Source organism: Rutilus rutilus (genome assembly GCF_951802725.1).
Source record: "Rutilus rutilus genome assembly, chromosome: 7".
Classification (NCBI taxonomy): domain Eukaryota; kingdom Metazoa; phylum Chordata; class Actinopteri; order Cypriniformes; family Leuciscidae; genus Rutilus; species Rutilus rutilus.
Genome location: NC_140221.1, coordinates 15,476,065 through 15,490,545, shown reverse-complemented (window position 1 = coordinate 15,490,545; position 14,481 = coordinate 15,476,065). Strand labels below are relative to the sequence as shown.

Here is a 14,481-nt window from a genome sequence, read left to right as displayed (position 1 = left end):
GTTATGCAAGACCCATATATGTGTTCCCAGATCAAACCCATGCCCACTTGGCCCATGCCTGTCCCTTATGGGGCCCATGTAATCAGCTCATATGGGCTTCCTATGTGGGACTCGTACTACAAAACCTACATGGGACCCGCTGATTTCACCCAGCCAAAGCCCATGCCCACACAGTACCCATGGAACCCGTAGTTAACCCATCTGGGCCCCACGTGTCATTGCTGGCTGGGAGGTTAAGATAATTTATTTAATGTGCTAATGATCATGATGACAACACCGAACACAGTTGTTTAAATGTGAAAAATAGGCGTATAGTGTAACAATACAAACAGTGTATTAGCACTTTAGTTATCTACTTCTATACCGGTCGACCTCGTTGGTAGCCTAGTAGTAATTCTTAATATCGTTATTTTGAATGGATTGTTTTAATAAAGCTTGTCTGAACAATTCGTTTACGAACTAAATCAGTCCAAGCGGTTCATGAGTCACTGAGCCGAGAACGTCTCGTTCGAAAATGTCTGATGCGTAACGAACCGAAAAGAGTGAGCTCAGCTGCCTATACTTCAAATGGTAAAAAGAAATTGCATATGGGAAATGTTAAGGCTACGACTTGATGTATCACACATACGAAAAATGTTTGTATTTGATAGCGTTTTATTTTAAACGTGCAAAATTATGCAAGGTGATGTAGGCCTAAATAAATTGTGTAAATGCAAATTATATTTTATAGCTTCTAAATTATGTTTTTTTTTTTTTTTTTTTTTTTTTTTTTTTTTTATTAATCATGGCTGCAAATTGAACTGGAACACGTAAAATTGCAGTTAATAGGCTACCTTTATTAATAAAATGAAGACCTATTGAAAAGAAAACGCAATATCAAGAGGGACAGAGGGAAGAAATTCGTCTACATACATTTTGGTGCTTTTAAAACATTACATGTTTTCAGCGCATTTTTGTTTTTAGTTTGTTCCTAAATGTTTATGTATAATTTCAATCATTTATAAAATGTGAAAAATTTGGTTTGCAATTAAATAAAATATTTCAAAATAAAACTTTCTATAAAATTTCTATCGTACACCCCAGCTTTCTATCAATATGAATTTCTAATTATTTCCAAGATAAGTAGATACAGTGAAAAAACGGAAGCAACATTTTTTCCTTCAACAAAATTCACAAGTATAAGCAGAAAAAGTGCTTACAGTTTTTATTATTATTATTATTATTATGCGCCGGAAGTTTGGGGTCACATAATGACGCAATTACGTCATGACGTAAAAGAATCAGTGAATTGTCCTTTGAATGAACTGCTCGAAAGAACCGATTCGCGGAAATGTGTAACATCAGTTGTTGCCCTCTAGTGTCTGTGTGAAACTGTAGTTTCGCTTCCGCCATCCAACTCATCTTGGAGCTGTGCTCCGAGACTGTAGCCACCATGATATTTATACTGTTCTTAATTTATTGTACTCACTTAGGTACCGGTTTCGAGATAAAGTCTATTTTTTGTTCAATATCCGAGAGCTGCGAATGTGACTACAAACCAGACATAAAAGGTAAAGTGTGTATAATATTAACAGCTGTCTCTTCAGCATAACAGTTAGCGTTAGCTTCTGTAGTACATACTACTCAGTAGAGTTGCCAGCTTCAGCAGAGGAAACTAGGGAATTTCTTTCAAAATAAATATGTGATCCATTTCTTAATATACCGAATACACCAATGGTATGTGACAGCTAATGACACTGTAAACATAAAATGCTACATAGTTTACAGTGTGCACGCATCTTTAATAGCTAATGTGTATAAAACACATCACTGCTTGACTGGATGAGCGAAAATGCATTTAAGATACAATCTATTTGATGTTAGCATACTTACAACTTGCTAATAAAAATGTTTTAAGCCACACTAAAAGTGTTACACATAATTATATACGTCAATTTAGCTGGATGTGTGACTATATAAATATTTCAAATAGTAACACAAATGACATTCTCATATAACAGTAAATTAATTGAAAATGTGCACCAATAAAATTAAAATTAAACATTCTTTATGACTGACATTCTGATGAATAGTAAAAAGCAATCTGTTAGCATTCCCCTTCATTTTAATGGCAGTCAATACCTTACTGAATTGCTTTGTAATGATGTGATTCAATATATCTGTCGAATGAAGATCTTGTGACATATGTTCATGCTCCAGTGTAACAGCTGTGAGTAAAAGCAAACTTTTATTCAATCACCTCAACTGTGTCTTGTGTTTTTACAGGTTTAGAGTGGGACCTTTATAAAAACCTTTATGGTCAGCATATGGCTCAAGACATTGTCTCAGAAGCAGTGATGAATTTTTTACAGAATGAAAACCCAGACAGACCACTAGTGCTGTCTTTCCATGGAGCATCCGGGACTGGAAAAAGTCTGGTCAGCTCTATGATTGGACGATATATCTACGGAACGGCTATGGGCAGTCCGTACATCCATCAGTTTGTTCCCACATTACACTTTCCTTTAGCCAACCGGGTGCAACAATACAGGGTACGTGTATATTTCCTGATGTATTACAGAGTTGCCAGGTCTGCGTAATAAAACTAGCCCAAAACTAGCTTAATGACCCTATCCCAAATATCAGAACTCAATACCTAAAATACATATTTTACAGTTATGTGTTTATAAACACTGAAATAAACTTGAAATTCACTTAATAGGCTTCCTACCAGTCTCCTTCCCCCACAAAACTCATCATCTAGTACACAAATGTAGAAATACAAGCATTCCAATCGAATGCAATTTTTGCAATATGTCAAACCTTTCAACCCGTGGCAACCATTTAAAAGAACCGCAGACTTGGCCACTCTGGATATTTGTTGCACACTGTAATATTTATATCCTGTCAAGAGATAAATATACAGATTTATTTGTTCTTTTCTTGCTTTGTGCGCAGTCAGATCTAAAACTCTGGGTCGAGAGAAACCTCACCGCTTGCGCTCGCTCAATCTTTATCTTCGATGAGATGGAGAAAATGCCTCCTGGTGTGATTGATGTTTTAGAACCGCATTTAGGCCCCTTTCATATTCTGTTCCAGACAAACTACCGGAAGGCGATTTATATATTTATCAGGTAAGTCTGAATGACTGATATTAGAGTCATGCTTGATATGCTTATTATGAACAGGCTTTCATCTTTCAATTTTTTTTCCAGTACTGTAGGTCAGGAGGTAGTGAACAAACTTGCGTTGGAGAGTCGACAGGCAGGAAGAGATCGAGAGGACATTCGCCCCGATGAGCTGGAGGACGGTATCGCCGACGCCGTGTACAACAACAAGAACAGTGAGTGTCGTGGGCATAGATATCATATATAAACGCTAGATGTCTTATGGCGCAGTCACTTCCGGTATCACCGTTCGGCCATCTTGTCTCAGTGCTCTGTGCATTAAGGTGAATGATCAACATGCACACAAATCCTCATATCTCGCTGAAATATTGACGGATTTACAAACGGTTTGGTTTCTTACAAACGTTATTAACGTGGCTATAATTCCGAATGCTTGAACATGTATGTTATAATTTTTCATATGTATGCAGTGTATGAATGTAGTCTCATAACTACATCTCTGACGTTTATAACAAACCAAACCGTTTGAAAATCGGTAGAAAATTGAGAAAGTTATGGTTATTTTAAAGTATTTGCACCATTAAACAGTGAGCGAGCGCACTGTGGCAAGATGGCCGCCACGTGCGGACGTCGACCTCCATTGGCCAGCAGCGCGCACGAGACATCTAGCCTTTATATATGATATCTATGGTCGTGGGTCTTTCAGCTCAGTCCTGTTAATGATAGCTGCTAGTTACAGTGCTTCATGTGCCTGTTGCACAATTTTCAATCTAATCTGTGGATGAACTTTGTTTCCCAGGTGGGTTCTACCACTCCAGAATAATCACGGAAAAGCTTATCACTCGTTTTGTGCCTTTCCTTCCCTTGCTTCGGCGGCACGTGGAGCGCTGTGCCCAGCGGGAGCTCTGCCAGCGCTGGGAGTGTCAGCGTGCAGATGTGGCATCGTCAGTAGGGGGCGCCATGATTTACACACCAAATGACGGACAATATTTCTCCAGCACTGGCTGCAAATTGGTGCCGGCTAAAGTGAACCTGTTCCTTTGAGGATCCTCTTTAGGATCTTCACAGCACAAAGCCTTTTTTGAAGCAACATGAATTTGGGATTTTGGGACATTCTTTCAGTATGTTTCAGCCATGTGGATGAGTTCTGATGAAGAATGAACAGGGTTTGAGAAACATCTCTGGTTTTTGCAGTTTTTAATCAAGCAAGAATAAGCCAGTTGCTAGTTAATACAAAGCCAAATTCAGAGCTGACCTCTTTTATACTTCAGAGTTCTCTGGGACACTGAAACAATCTACAAAACACAAATGTTCAGTGTGGAGATCATTACAAATGAAGTTCTCTCTAAAGTTCAGTGATTATTTATTTCATCATGGGGTGACAATGAAACTAAGTGCTGTATTTCTGATGCTGACCACAGGATGGCAGCAGTGCCTACTTGAAGCTGGGGTTTTTGTCCCACAATACCTTTTGTTGTTGTTTTTTCCCATTTAAAAAAAAAAAATCATATTCAATTTGTAAATGATGTATAAAAGCTTTCTTTTATTATTTAAACAGATTTACTTTAATCAGAAAATGGAATCGATCAGCTCCTTCCGTACGATGTAAATAACGATATCTGAATTTGATAGTTTACCCAAAATTTTTAATTGTCATCATTTACTAACCCTCATTCCTCATTCCAAACCTGTATGACTTTATTTTTTTATGTGGAAGTGGAACATAAAATATTATATTTTGCCTCTTGAGAATTTTGTGGTATCATATCAAAATTGCAAAAAAGATTTTTGATCAATTTTGTTCTCTTGTCTTTAAAAGCCATGTTGTCTACTTTTATTAATTTGAGACAAATTGCCAGATTTTACTTAAATAATTATTTTTTCAATCTTTTTTTTCTTTCTCCGTACTATATAAAACTCACAGAATGTTTAGAACCCAGAACAGCATTAAGTTCCTTTATTTAATTCTAAACACTAAAGGGAAGATAAAAGATTTAAACATGAAGTGCCCTGAAATTCAGTGGAATGCTATCCGTATCCAATTGCAGTGTTATTCATTATCGTTTACATTGTACAGTTATTCTGCACATTCATTTAGAATACTCTACAATGAGATGTAAATATGTTTTAAAGAATAAACTATTTTCTTCATGCACTTTTCTATTCATTGATCAACCATATCCATCTTTTTCCAGCAATGTGCCATGTTGTTATTTTCTTTTTCTTTTTAGTTCTATTTGAAACGTATATGAATACAAAATGAAAAGAAGAACCAGGGCAATAAAATCAACTTTCATTTTTTTTAAACTTGTGTATTTGATCATTTTAATCCACATGATAATTTTTCACAATGCTTTGAGCATCATTAGTATAAATTGAGCTTTTCATATATTTCCAAACCCCATATATGACCATTTCTCAGTCCCTTACTGAATGACACAAAGCCTCCCAGCTCCCTCTGACAGTCCTTCTTCCACCACTTACCAAAGGATATTAAATGTTTCTCAGCAGGAAATGTTAGCAGGTGTTAGGTGGTCTGCTGAAGGTCCGCGAAAGCGACACCGTGACTGTGAGCTGGACATTAAGCCCTTTGAAAACATGTTGAATTTTAGTGGATAAGCTCTTAAAGCTTTCCCTACCATTTCACCTGCACACAAAGCACTAATACCCACTTTGATGACTTCATCTGCCCCATCCCAAAATACCAAGAGGAAGTGTAGCGACAAGGCCCTCACCTTGGGTGGCGTCAAAGGGAGGATTTTAAAACGTTGCTGGACTGTTACAAAAAGCAAGATAATAGCAGACTGACCCCCTCCCTCCTCCAAACCTCTGCTCTTAGCTTGACCCCTGTGCTCCCGTTCACACGCTCTCCAAGGCGGCTGCCCTCGCCTGGCCGCTGGCCCCTTCAATCGGACACCTCTCCATTCTGTCCCAAATCAGGTCTAAAAAGGCACAACATCACCCCCTCCGCCGGTCCCCCCTGGCCTGTCTACAATGCCCTCCCCCACCCCCACCCCCCTCAACATCTGTGAGCACCCCTCTGTCTCCTCATTTTCTCCCTAACCACCCCATTATTGGCCGTCTTTCACTTGTAAATGTGCCCAGCCACAGTGCTGATGAGGTCAGGCCGGAGTTAGCGGCCGGCGGAGGGGTGGGACGGAGGATGGAGCGGGCCTTGTGTGGCCCAGAGATGAAAAACAATCAGCACACTGAGCAAAGTCCTTTTGAGGTGCATTCAGCTGAGACGCTCGGCTAAACCAACTTTTGCCTCTTTCTGCATCGGTTATTTGTGTATTTGTGAGACTCGGTAGTGTCATTATTAACATTATGCTTATGGTATATTGCTTGTATGTTTCGAAGACACTCGTAATGAATTTGTAATGTACTTCTAACACAAATAATGTACACTTTAATATCACTAATCAAGCATGTAATTAGTCCCTACACAGGCAGATACTTTAAAGTATACTACTTGTGTTTACTTAAAGTATACTAAGTATACTTGAAGTTGGTCCAATGTAGTACACAAAAGTACACTAAATACACTTAAAGTTATGCTAATTTAATTACACCTAAAATATCCTTAGTACAACATTAGTTCAAAATAGCACACTTCAAGTTAACTAATCATTAACACACTACTGATAATTAGTCTGGCTGCAAGTATACTTACGTATACATAACTGAGGGGTGGCTCTGAAACCAATTAATCTGATCTATTTCAGTTAAACTCAACAGATAGCATAGCACATGCTAAATGTAACTTGTTTATTGCGTAAATGTATGTGACCTATTATAGACCATAGGGTACGTTTACACGACAACGATGCAGGCAACTAAAACTGGAAAAGGTTTTCCTTCGCGTTTTTCGCGTAGACAACGTTGTCAAAACGATTCCCATTCACACAGATCCGTGAAACCGATTAAAAGCGCTGTATTATGAATGGCATGCCAGGTAACTAGTTGGTGGTGTCACTTTGTAAAGAAAAACTATGTGGCTTTAGACTGCACATGTAATACGCATGCGCATGATGCCACCGTTTTCACAAATTCACGTTTTTGTAGTTTACACAGAGATAACGGTATCGTTTTCAAAACCTTGCACTTTCAATCCCCTTTTTTAAAGTTTGCGTTTTTAGGCCCCCAAAACGATGTTGTCATGTAAATGAATGGCCAAAATGCATAAAAAGTCTTGTAAATGGCCCCTTAGTCAGGTTAGTGGAAGGAAAATAAAATATTTTTATTACATGGCTTGGTTGAATTCTAATGTAGAATGCGGTCTGTTATTTCCTGCAAAGTTTAACACACCGTTGCCATGAAAAACAGAGCGTTGCTATGGACGCAGGATTCTAACCGTAGAGACGGAACGGACTATTTTCTTTAGCGGAAGCAATACAATCGTTTTTAAATAAATAAACTCCTTTTTAAATCAATATTTTGTGTCAAATTATTGATTTATTTGGTAGCCATGTAATAAGAGGGATAATGGCTTCGCGTCGGGGTCCTGATCAGCCTGTCAGGGTTGTATTCGCTATAACAACCGCCTCGCTCTACATTATCCCTTACATAACACGAGCCTATGTGAGTTATCACACCAGCAAGACAGACTGACAGAAACGTAAAAATAAACGTGGATTTAGGCTACTTTAGTTTTGTACACATTGTCATGATAATTATAATCAAATGCATTTTGTTTTATTGATCACAATATTATCATTGATATTTGTTTAAGAAGGGCAGGGGCTCGAGAACCCAAAGCCAAGAGTCAGAATCAGACGAGAATCAGAAAGACAGAATCAGACGAGTAAATGATTCAATTAGGCTATACCTATTCATAAATACAGTCGTTTGCTAGGTTAAATGAATTAGGATTTTTGAACAAATCGGTTTAATAAAGGATTCAACTCCCTCATTAAGATGGAGACTTGCCACCACCTACTGGCGGTGTTAGTTTCAGTTTTATTTCTTTTCTCTTTTTTTCAATCAATTCATATTTCTACATTTAAAAAAATATATATATTTAAAACATTAATCTCTTAACATAATTTATACAATTATAATTTGCTGTGTAAATCCATACATGCCATGTCTAAACAGCCTGTGTCAATCTAAAAATGGATTTAATTGATACCGACTTCCTTTTATTTTTGCCTCATATATTTGGCAAAATATATTCTCATATATTTGGCAAAATATTTGGTCCTTTATATTTGGTCATAATAGTCATACAACCGTGTCTTTGCATTCTGATTGAATTTGTTGACTAAATTTAAGAATCTGACATTAGAGGACTGATAGCTATGACAATGAATTTCAAAATACTGTTTTCTCTTGGCTTTATTATTAGAGTCTTGATCTTTTCTCAACCGAGAGAGCACATCATATTGTATTATAATGACTATTTAATATTAGCCTATCACTAAACTTTGACTGCATGTTGCATATTAATTGTTCTAGGAACCTCAAAGCGTATTTTAATTTTTGTGTAATTTGTGCTACCCCATGATGATGTTTGTAGCATAAGTATAGGCCCAAACATAAACTCAGTCCCCTAAGTCCTGCCCTGATGGTGCTACCCTGGTCCCATGACTAGTTATTGCAACTTCAAAAACAATAGGCTGAATTAATGCAAAATAAATAAATAATAATTTTAAATTACACACAATATTAAGTTGATGAAACGATCAGCATTAGTCTATAGCATATGTCAACAGAACTAATTCTAGCATTTTTTTTTTTTAAAGTTGCAAGCCTCTGCCAGTATTTTTGCTCATTTTTACAAAAGTTTAATGGCCCCCAGAATATTTTGTTGTATGAATCTCTGCATGTGCAATTTATCAAAAGAAAAAAGAGACCATCTGCTTAAAAAAAAAAAAAAAAAAAAAAAATTGTATACATGCATTCTTCTTTCTTTTCTTTTTTTATCAACACTTGAATGTGGGTAAGTTTCATAAAAAAAAAGCAAAATTTTGAGCAAAAAGCTGAGAAAATCGTGTTTTGTAGTCTATACGCCTGGATCTGATTCAGAACGATTATCAAAACATATGGAGTAGATCGAGTCCATCGACACCCCTTAATCAATGCACAGTCCTGGGTCGACGTTTCATTCGGTAACGTTAGGCAGTTTTGATGCTGTTTAATGTTGATAATCGCGTTATTTTAAATGTGCATCTGCTACTGCTTGTTTCTGCTTCTTCACGTGTGTTTTGATGTGGAGATTCTGTAGTCTTACAGAAGATGCCAAATAGCGCCCCATACCGTAGGAAAGCCGGAAAATCCCGTCAATGGCGGGGAAAGAATTCAAACTTAAAAGGTTTAATTTAATCAATAAATCAGAATAAAAGTTGTAATCGTGCATTTAAGTTGTGGTAATGTGTGTCCTGAATTTCTTTTTAGGGTACCGTTTACTAAACTTTTAAGATATTGCATCCTATACCACTTTCTGTCATTCCGATTTCAAAAGGCAAGATATTGCTTCATATTATGCTGATTCATTGTGAGATTACTTGTGGACTGTGTCTCTTCATCTCTGTTCTAAATCAAACAATAGGGTGGGTTACCGCAGCAATGGAGTCTCCAGGACAACAGGTGAACAAAGGGCGAGAGGAGGGGGAATGCTGGGTGGAGGGGGCACCGGGGATGCCCTTGGCCTCTGTGTGGTCAGTGGGGGACATGGGCCTCTGGAAGATGTCCGTCCGAAATCTGTCCCTCTTTGCAAGCATGAAATGATTGATAATCCTCTAACTTACTAAGACTCTTACAGATGCTGACACTGTCACGTGACACGTCTTCCCTCTACATGATGTATGGCCTCGTTTGCTTCCATGTGAGATAGTTGCAATGATAAGTAAAATCCACTAACACAGCATAGCCTATAGCCTAGTCTTTCATATCAGCTCAGTGACTCCATTCTGCTGGGGACGTGAAGCTCGGACAGCAGTGCATGGAGAGTTAGTCTTCTATAAGACCATGCAGTTCATTTTTAGAGGAAATTGTTTATAATTGTGTAACCATTTAAATAAAAGTATATTAGCATTACATAGCCTAGCAGAGGAATGTGAATAGTTTTAGTAGAATGCCTGAAATAAACACATTTTGTATATAGCCTACAGAAAAATTTGCTTTGAATTAGCCAAATAAACATTTAAAATGGCGCTAAAACAGGCTAATAATAAAGGATCTTCTAAATGATGACACATATGAACAGAAGAGTCCAAGGTTCTTCGAAGTGAATTGTTATAAACAGAAACTGTATTTTGTTTTCTTTAAATTATATTTTGATAATTATTTTATTTATGTTTTCAATTTCATGTTTTTTTAAAGTGTCCTAAATAAGAAAATATTGCTATGATTTATAAATTCTTTATTGTAACGTTGGATGGAACCAAATCCTTATTTTTTTTATGTGGTTTAAATCTAAGACAACTATTTAAATTATGCTACCATTTAATAATTAGGCTATACCGTATAAACTGGCCTTTAAATAAATTCCAGCATAATTAACCTAATATATGTAGGCTAGAAAAAAAAATATGAAAAGGTCTAATGCAAATGGATAACTATGTATTCGTTTAATGCTGCTCGTGCTGATTTAAAAAAGATCAAAAGATCTGACCTGTGTGTAAAACTAATCTTGTTTAATCCTATTGGATTAACATGCCATTTCTTTGTTATCCTAAAGTCTGTAGCAGACACCTCAAATGTGACAAAATCGTAAAATCCTGTCAGATCATTTTAAACGAGTAAAAGAAACAATAATATCACAAATGAAAGCTTTATTAAAGTTAATCGACAGACCATTTAACATAAAATTCATTTGATGAACATTTTTCGTTCTGCTTTACTAAACAACAATGCAGGCAAAATCTGTTTTCGTGATTTACAAATGTGGATTTATTTTATTACAGGCTATTACTTAAAAACATCTGATAGTGCTGAATTTACATTATTTTAGGTTACATTTATGTTATGGTAATGTACCAAATCAAATAAAAACAAACCAACATCTGATATGAAATAAAACCATATAAACAATAAATCTTATACATGTAGTGTTTACGTGACATGAAGTTAACGTTCAAGATAAACTATTTTCTATTGTTAATTCAAAACATTACCACCACATAACGAAAAATACAACAAATGCAATCTTGTTTATTAAAATTAGGCATTAGACATTTAGACAAAGTCAGCTAATCTGTTTTCTTCAACACTTTCATTTTAAATAACCATTAGAGTTCTTCGTTATTAAAAATAAAATACGCATAAATCCCAACAGAGCTGATGATCAGAGCTGATTGGAGACGCGTGGGAGCCTCCAGCAACAGATGTCCAGGCACAATTCTCGACTGATCGCTTGACATTTCACAAGAATTGCGTTTGGACAATCAACTGCTTGAGGTCATATTTCCACAAACAGCACAACTGTGTTGTATATGTGAATATTTACTGTAGGATCCATGCGTTTGGGTCCTCGTGTGTTTTCTGCTCCTCAGTGGAAAAAGGCCTTCAAGCACATTGTTTTTTTCTTTCTTTACATAATTCAGGCGTGCTGCCTTTCAATATATCGGCTGTATTTCACAAATTCCTTGGCAGTGAAATTACATCCTAATATTTGTCCGGTCCACTTTTCGTTATCTACAGAAATGCCACAATAGCACGAGACGAAATTGACACTCAAAATCCTACTGTCCGTCTTAAGCCTGTAATGTTGCTTTAAGACTCTAATGTTGTTATTTTACCAAAAAAATAATAATAGCATATTTCCACAGACCTTTTTTGGGGGGGTGGGTGGGTTATTAAAATTATAACCGCAAAATAAAATCGTGTCTTAGCCTATACCGGGTTAATAAGGCTCAGATTAACCAAATGAATCAAAGATTTTATCAATTAATTCGTTCCAGTGCAATAAATAAATGACCAATTGTAACACACAAAAATCTAAATTTCCCTCTGAAATGCTCGAGGAATGTGCTGGCGGAGCTTCTCTGTCGATGCGGTCGGTGATCTTTAGGAGGCTCAGGCTGTGCTGCACCATCACGATACACTTTCTTCAGAAGGCACTGAGGCAGCGATTCGCCATGTCTGCACCTGTGAGATGTTTCTGATCAAGCATGGAAGACCAAAAACGAGCAAAAAAAAAAAAGAAAAAAAAGGAGAAACCTCCTGATGTGCGTCAAATTCCTCCAGAGGTGTCGTTCCGCGGCGCTGCGAGTCTCCAACTTCAATGCGCAGAATAAAATAAAGTTCTTTAGCGTGTTCAAGACGCGATGCGCGTGACCCTCGCAATGTATGTTAGTCAAAAGGCACGAGTTCATTTATACATTAGCTTTTTATCACTCCCGTCCAGAGGACTGTTGTAAAAGAACGACCCAAACACACTGGCAGCGTTTCTGGCTAAAGGATGCGTTGAGGCTCGCGTGACAACTGCGCAGCTTTCTAAATAAACGGCGAGGGCGAGAGTGGGGTCGGTGGCCGCTTGGTACGAGATTTGAATAACACACCAGTGAGTGATAAATGGCCATTGTGGTGAGAAGGGGATGAGTATCCACTGTCTCAATCGGCGTACTGACCAGCAGCTGCGCTGGGACCAGAAACCTCTTAAAGAAACAACACTCCATTTTTTTTGGCCATTGCAATTACAATCCAACAGTGTCTACAGTGCCATTACGCTTTGTGTCCTCGATGACGTTTCCTATCTCTCAAAAGCTACTCGTGCAAGGGATTACCTGGCACTTTACAACAAAGGAATCGGTCATTAACACTTCATAAGTAACAGGCACATAATACAGTGTTTCTGTAAACACTGAAGTAGCCTATATAGCCAAATATTAATTGCTCGTAAAAATTAGAACCGTGTTACGTAAAGCCTTTTTCTACTTTAATCTAAAACATATATTGGAGAGATGAGGGTTATTAGGGTCACTTTCCCCCCTTTTTTTCTGTAAAGGAACATAAAATCCTGACTACAAAAATGCCATTGAACATTTACATCGTTATTGCTCAGAAAAACACATGATTGAACACATGTTGTAACAATGTAAATGGGGTAAACACTTACAATGTAAACTGCCACTAAGCAGCATATTAGGCTTTAATATCTATAGGCTTTTTAAAGCAAAATTTAAACAGTAAAACAATTGACACAAAAATTTTAAATGAAAAAGAAAACTTTTTTGGCCAAAAAATATTCTTGTGATTAGTAAAATGTGTTAATTTATAAGATTTTTTTTTTTTTAAAGACACAATTCGCAAAAATTATATAGGCTATTTAGAAATTGAGAAATCTAAAATACTCTTTTAATGACTTAGTTACTGAGATATAGTTTAGGCATTGTGTATTGGGTGGTATTACTTTAAATATTTTTGTAAAACAGGGAAGACCCCCTATGAGGCTCAGAACATTACCCTGAATAAATTTGCACTTTTGTATTAGCTGTGTCCAGCCGTGCCAGTAACCTCTGACCTCAGCTATTGTTGGTGCTAAGAGTGGACCAAGCAATCCTGACCATTCAGAGGAGCTGGGAATGGTCCATTGTAAAGGATTGCTCAGGGAAAGCCTATTTGTCAATGTAGCTGGAATGTTGAAAATCTGCCACAAGTGATATTGTCTTTGAAGTATTTTTCAATAGTTCTCTAATGCTGTGGTATTGATGGAACTCTTTGTAGTCCTCTAGGATGAACGCTCCACATCTGTCAGAAATCTCAGCACAGCACTGGTTCAGATCACTGATTATTAACATTTTATCCTTCTCTGTCCGTATTTCTTTTTTTAATCAGTTATGGTGTTAATTACGAGTTCATGACTTGATAACTTTTAAGTGTGATTAAAGCCGACAAGCAAAGAGCTGGCAGAAAGACATTAAACCGGCTCCTGCAATATTCATTGTTGTACATATTAGAGTTGCATTGATTGTGTTTTGTCGATTCAGTGTTCATTCAGCATTTGTTAATTCAGTGACGAAACAAGTGATTCTCTCTTAGACCTTCAAAACATTTGTTCATGTCAGAGCTAAAGAGATAAAATGCCCCATTTTAACAATGGAATTCATTCACAACTTTCTGCAATTATTTAGATATAATTATTCTATTATTTTTTTGAATTCTTCTCATTTTATACAGCATTTTTTCAAACTCTTATTATTTTACATTGAATATCAGAATATTGTAGCACACTTTTTGTTCTAATGTTGCTTTAATGAGAGCAGCACTGCGCTGCATGAACTCCACATGTTTGTGTCAGATCTGATCATTTTCTCCAGCATGATTTAAGATGATCCAAAGAGCATATTGAACTTCAATGGAAGAACATCTGAACGCCTGTATAAAGTCGCATGATTCAATTCAACTCAATTCACATTTATATAGCCCTTTT

General features: G+C 36.8%; 1 protein-coding gene across 1 annotated transcript; it reads left to right on the top strand.

Moving 5' to 3' along the window:
• Positions 1–1,301: 1,301 nt before the first annotated feature.
• On the top strand, positions 1,302–5,414 carry tor2a (torsin family 2, member A). Its single transcript, XM_084414027.1, has 5 exons — positions 1,302–1,550; positions 2,266–2,531; positions 2,938–3,113; positions 3,195–3,322; positions 3,907–5,414. Exons 1-5 carry the CDS (start codon positions 1,433–1,435, stop codon positions 4,149–4,151), a joined length of 933 nt encoding a protein of 310 aa, XP_084270153.1. The 5' UTR covers positions 1,302–1,432; the 3' UTR covers positions 4,152–5,414.
• Positions 5,415–14,481: the final 9,067 nt, after the last annotated feature.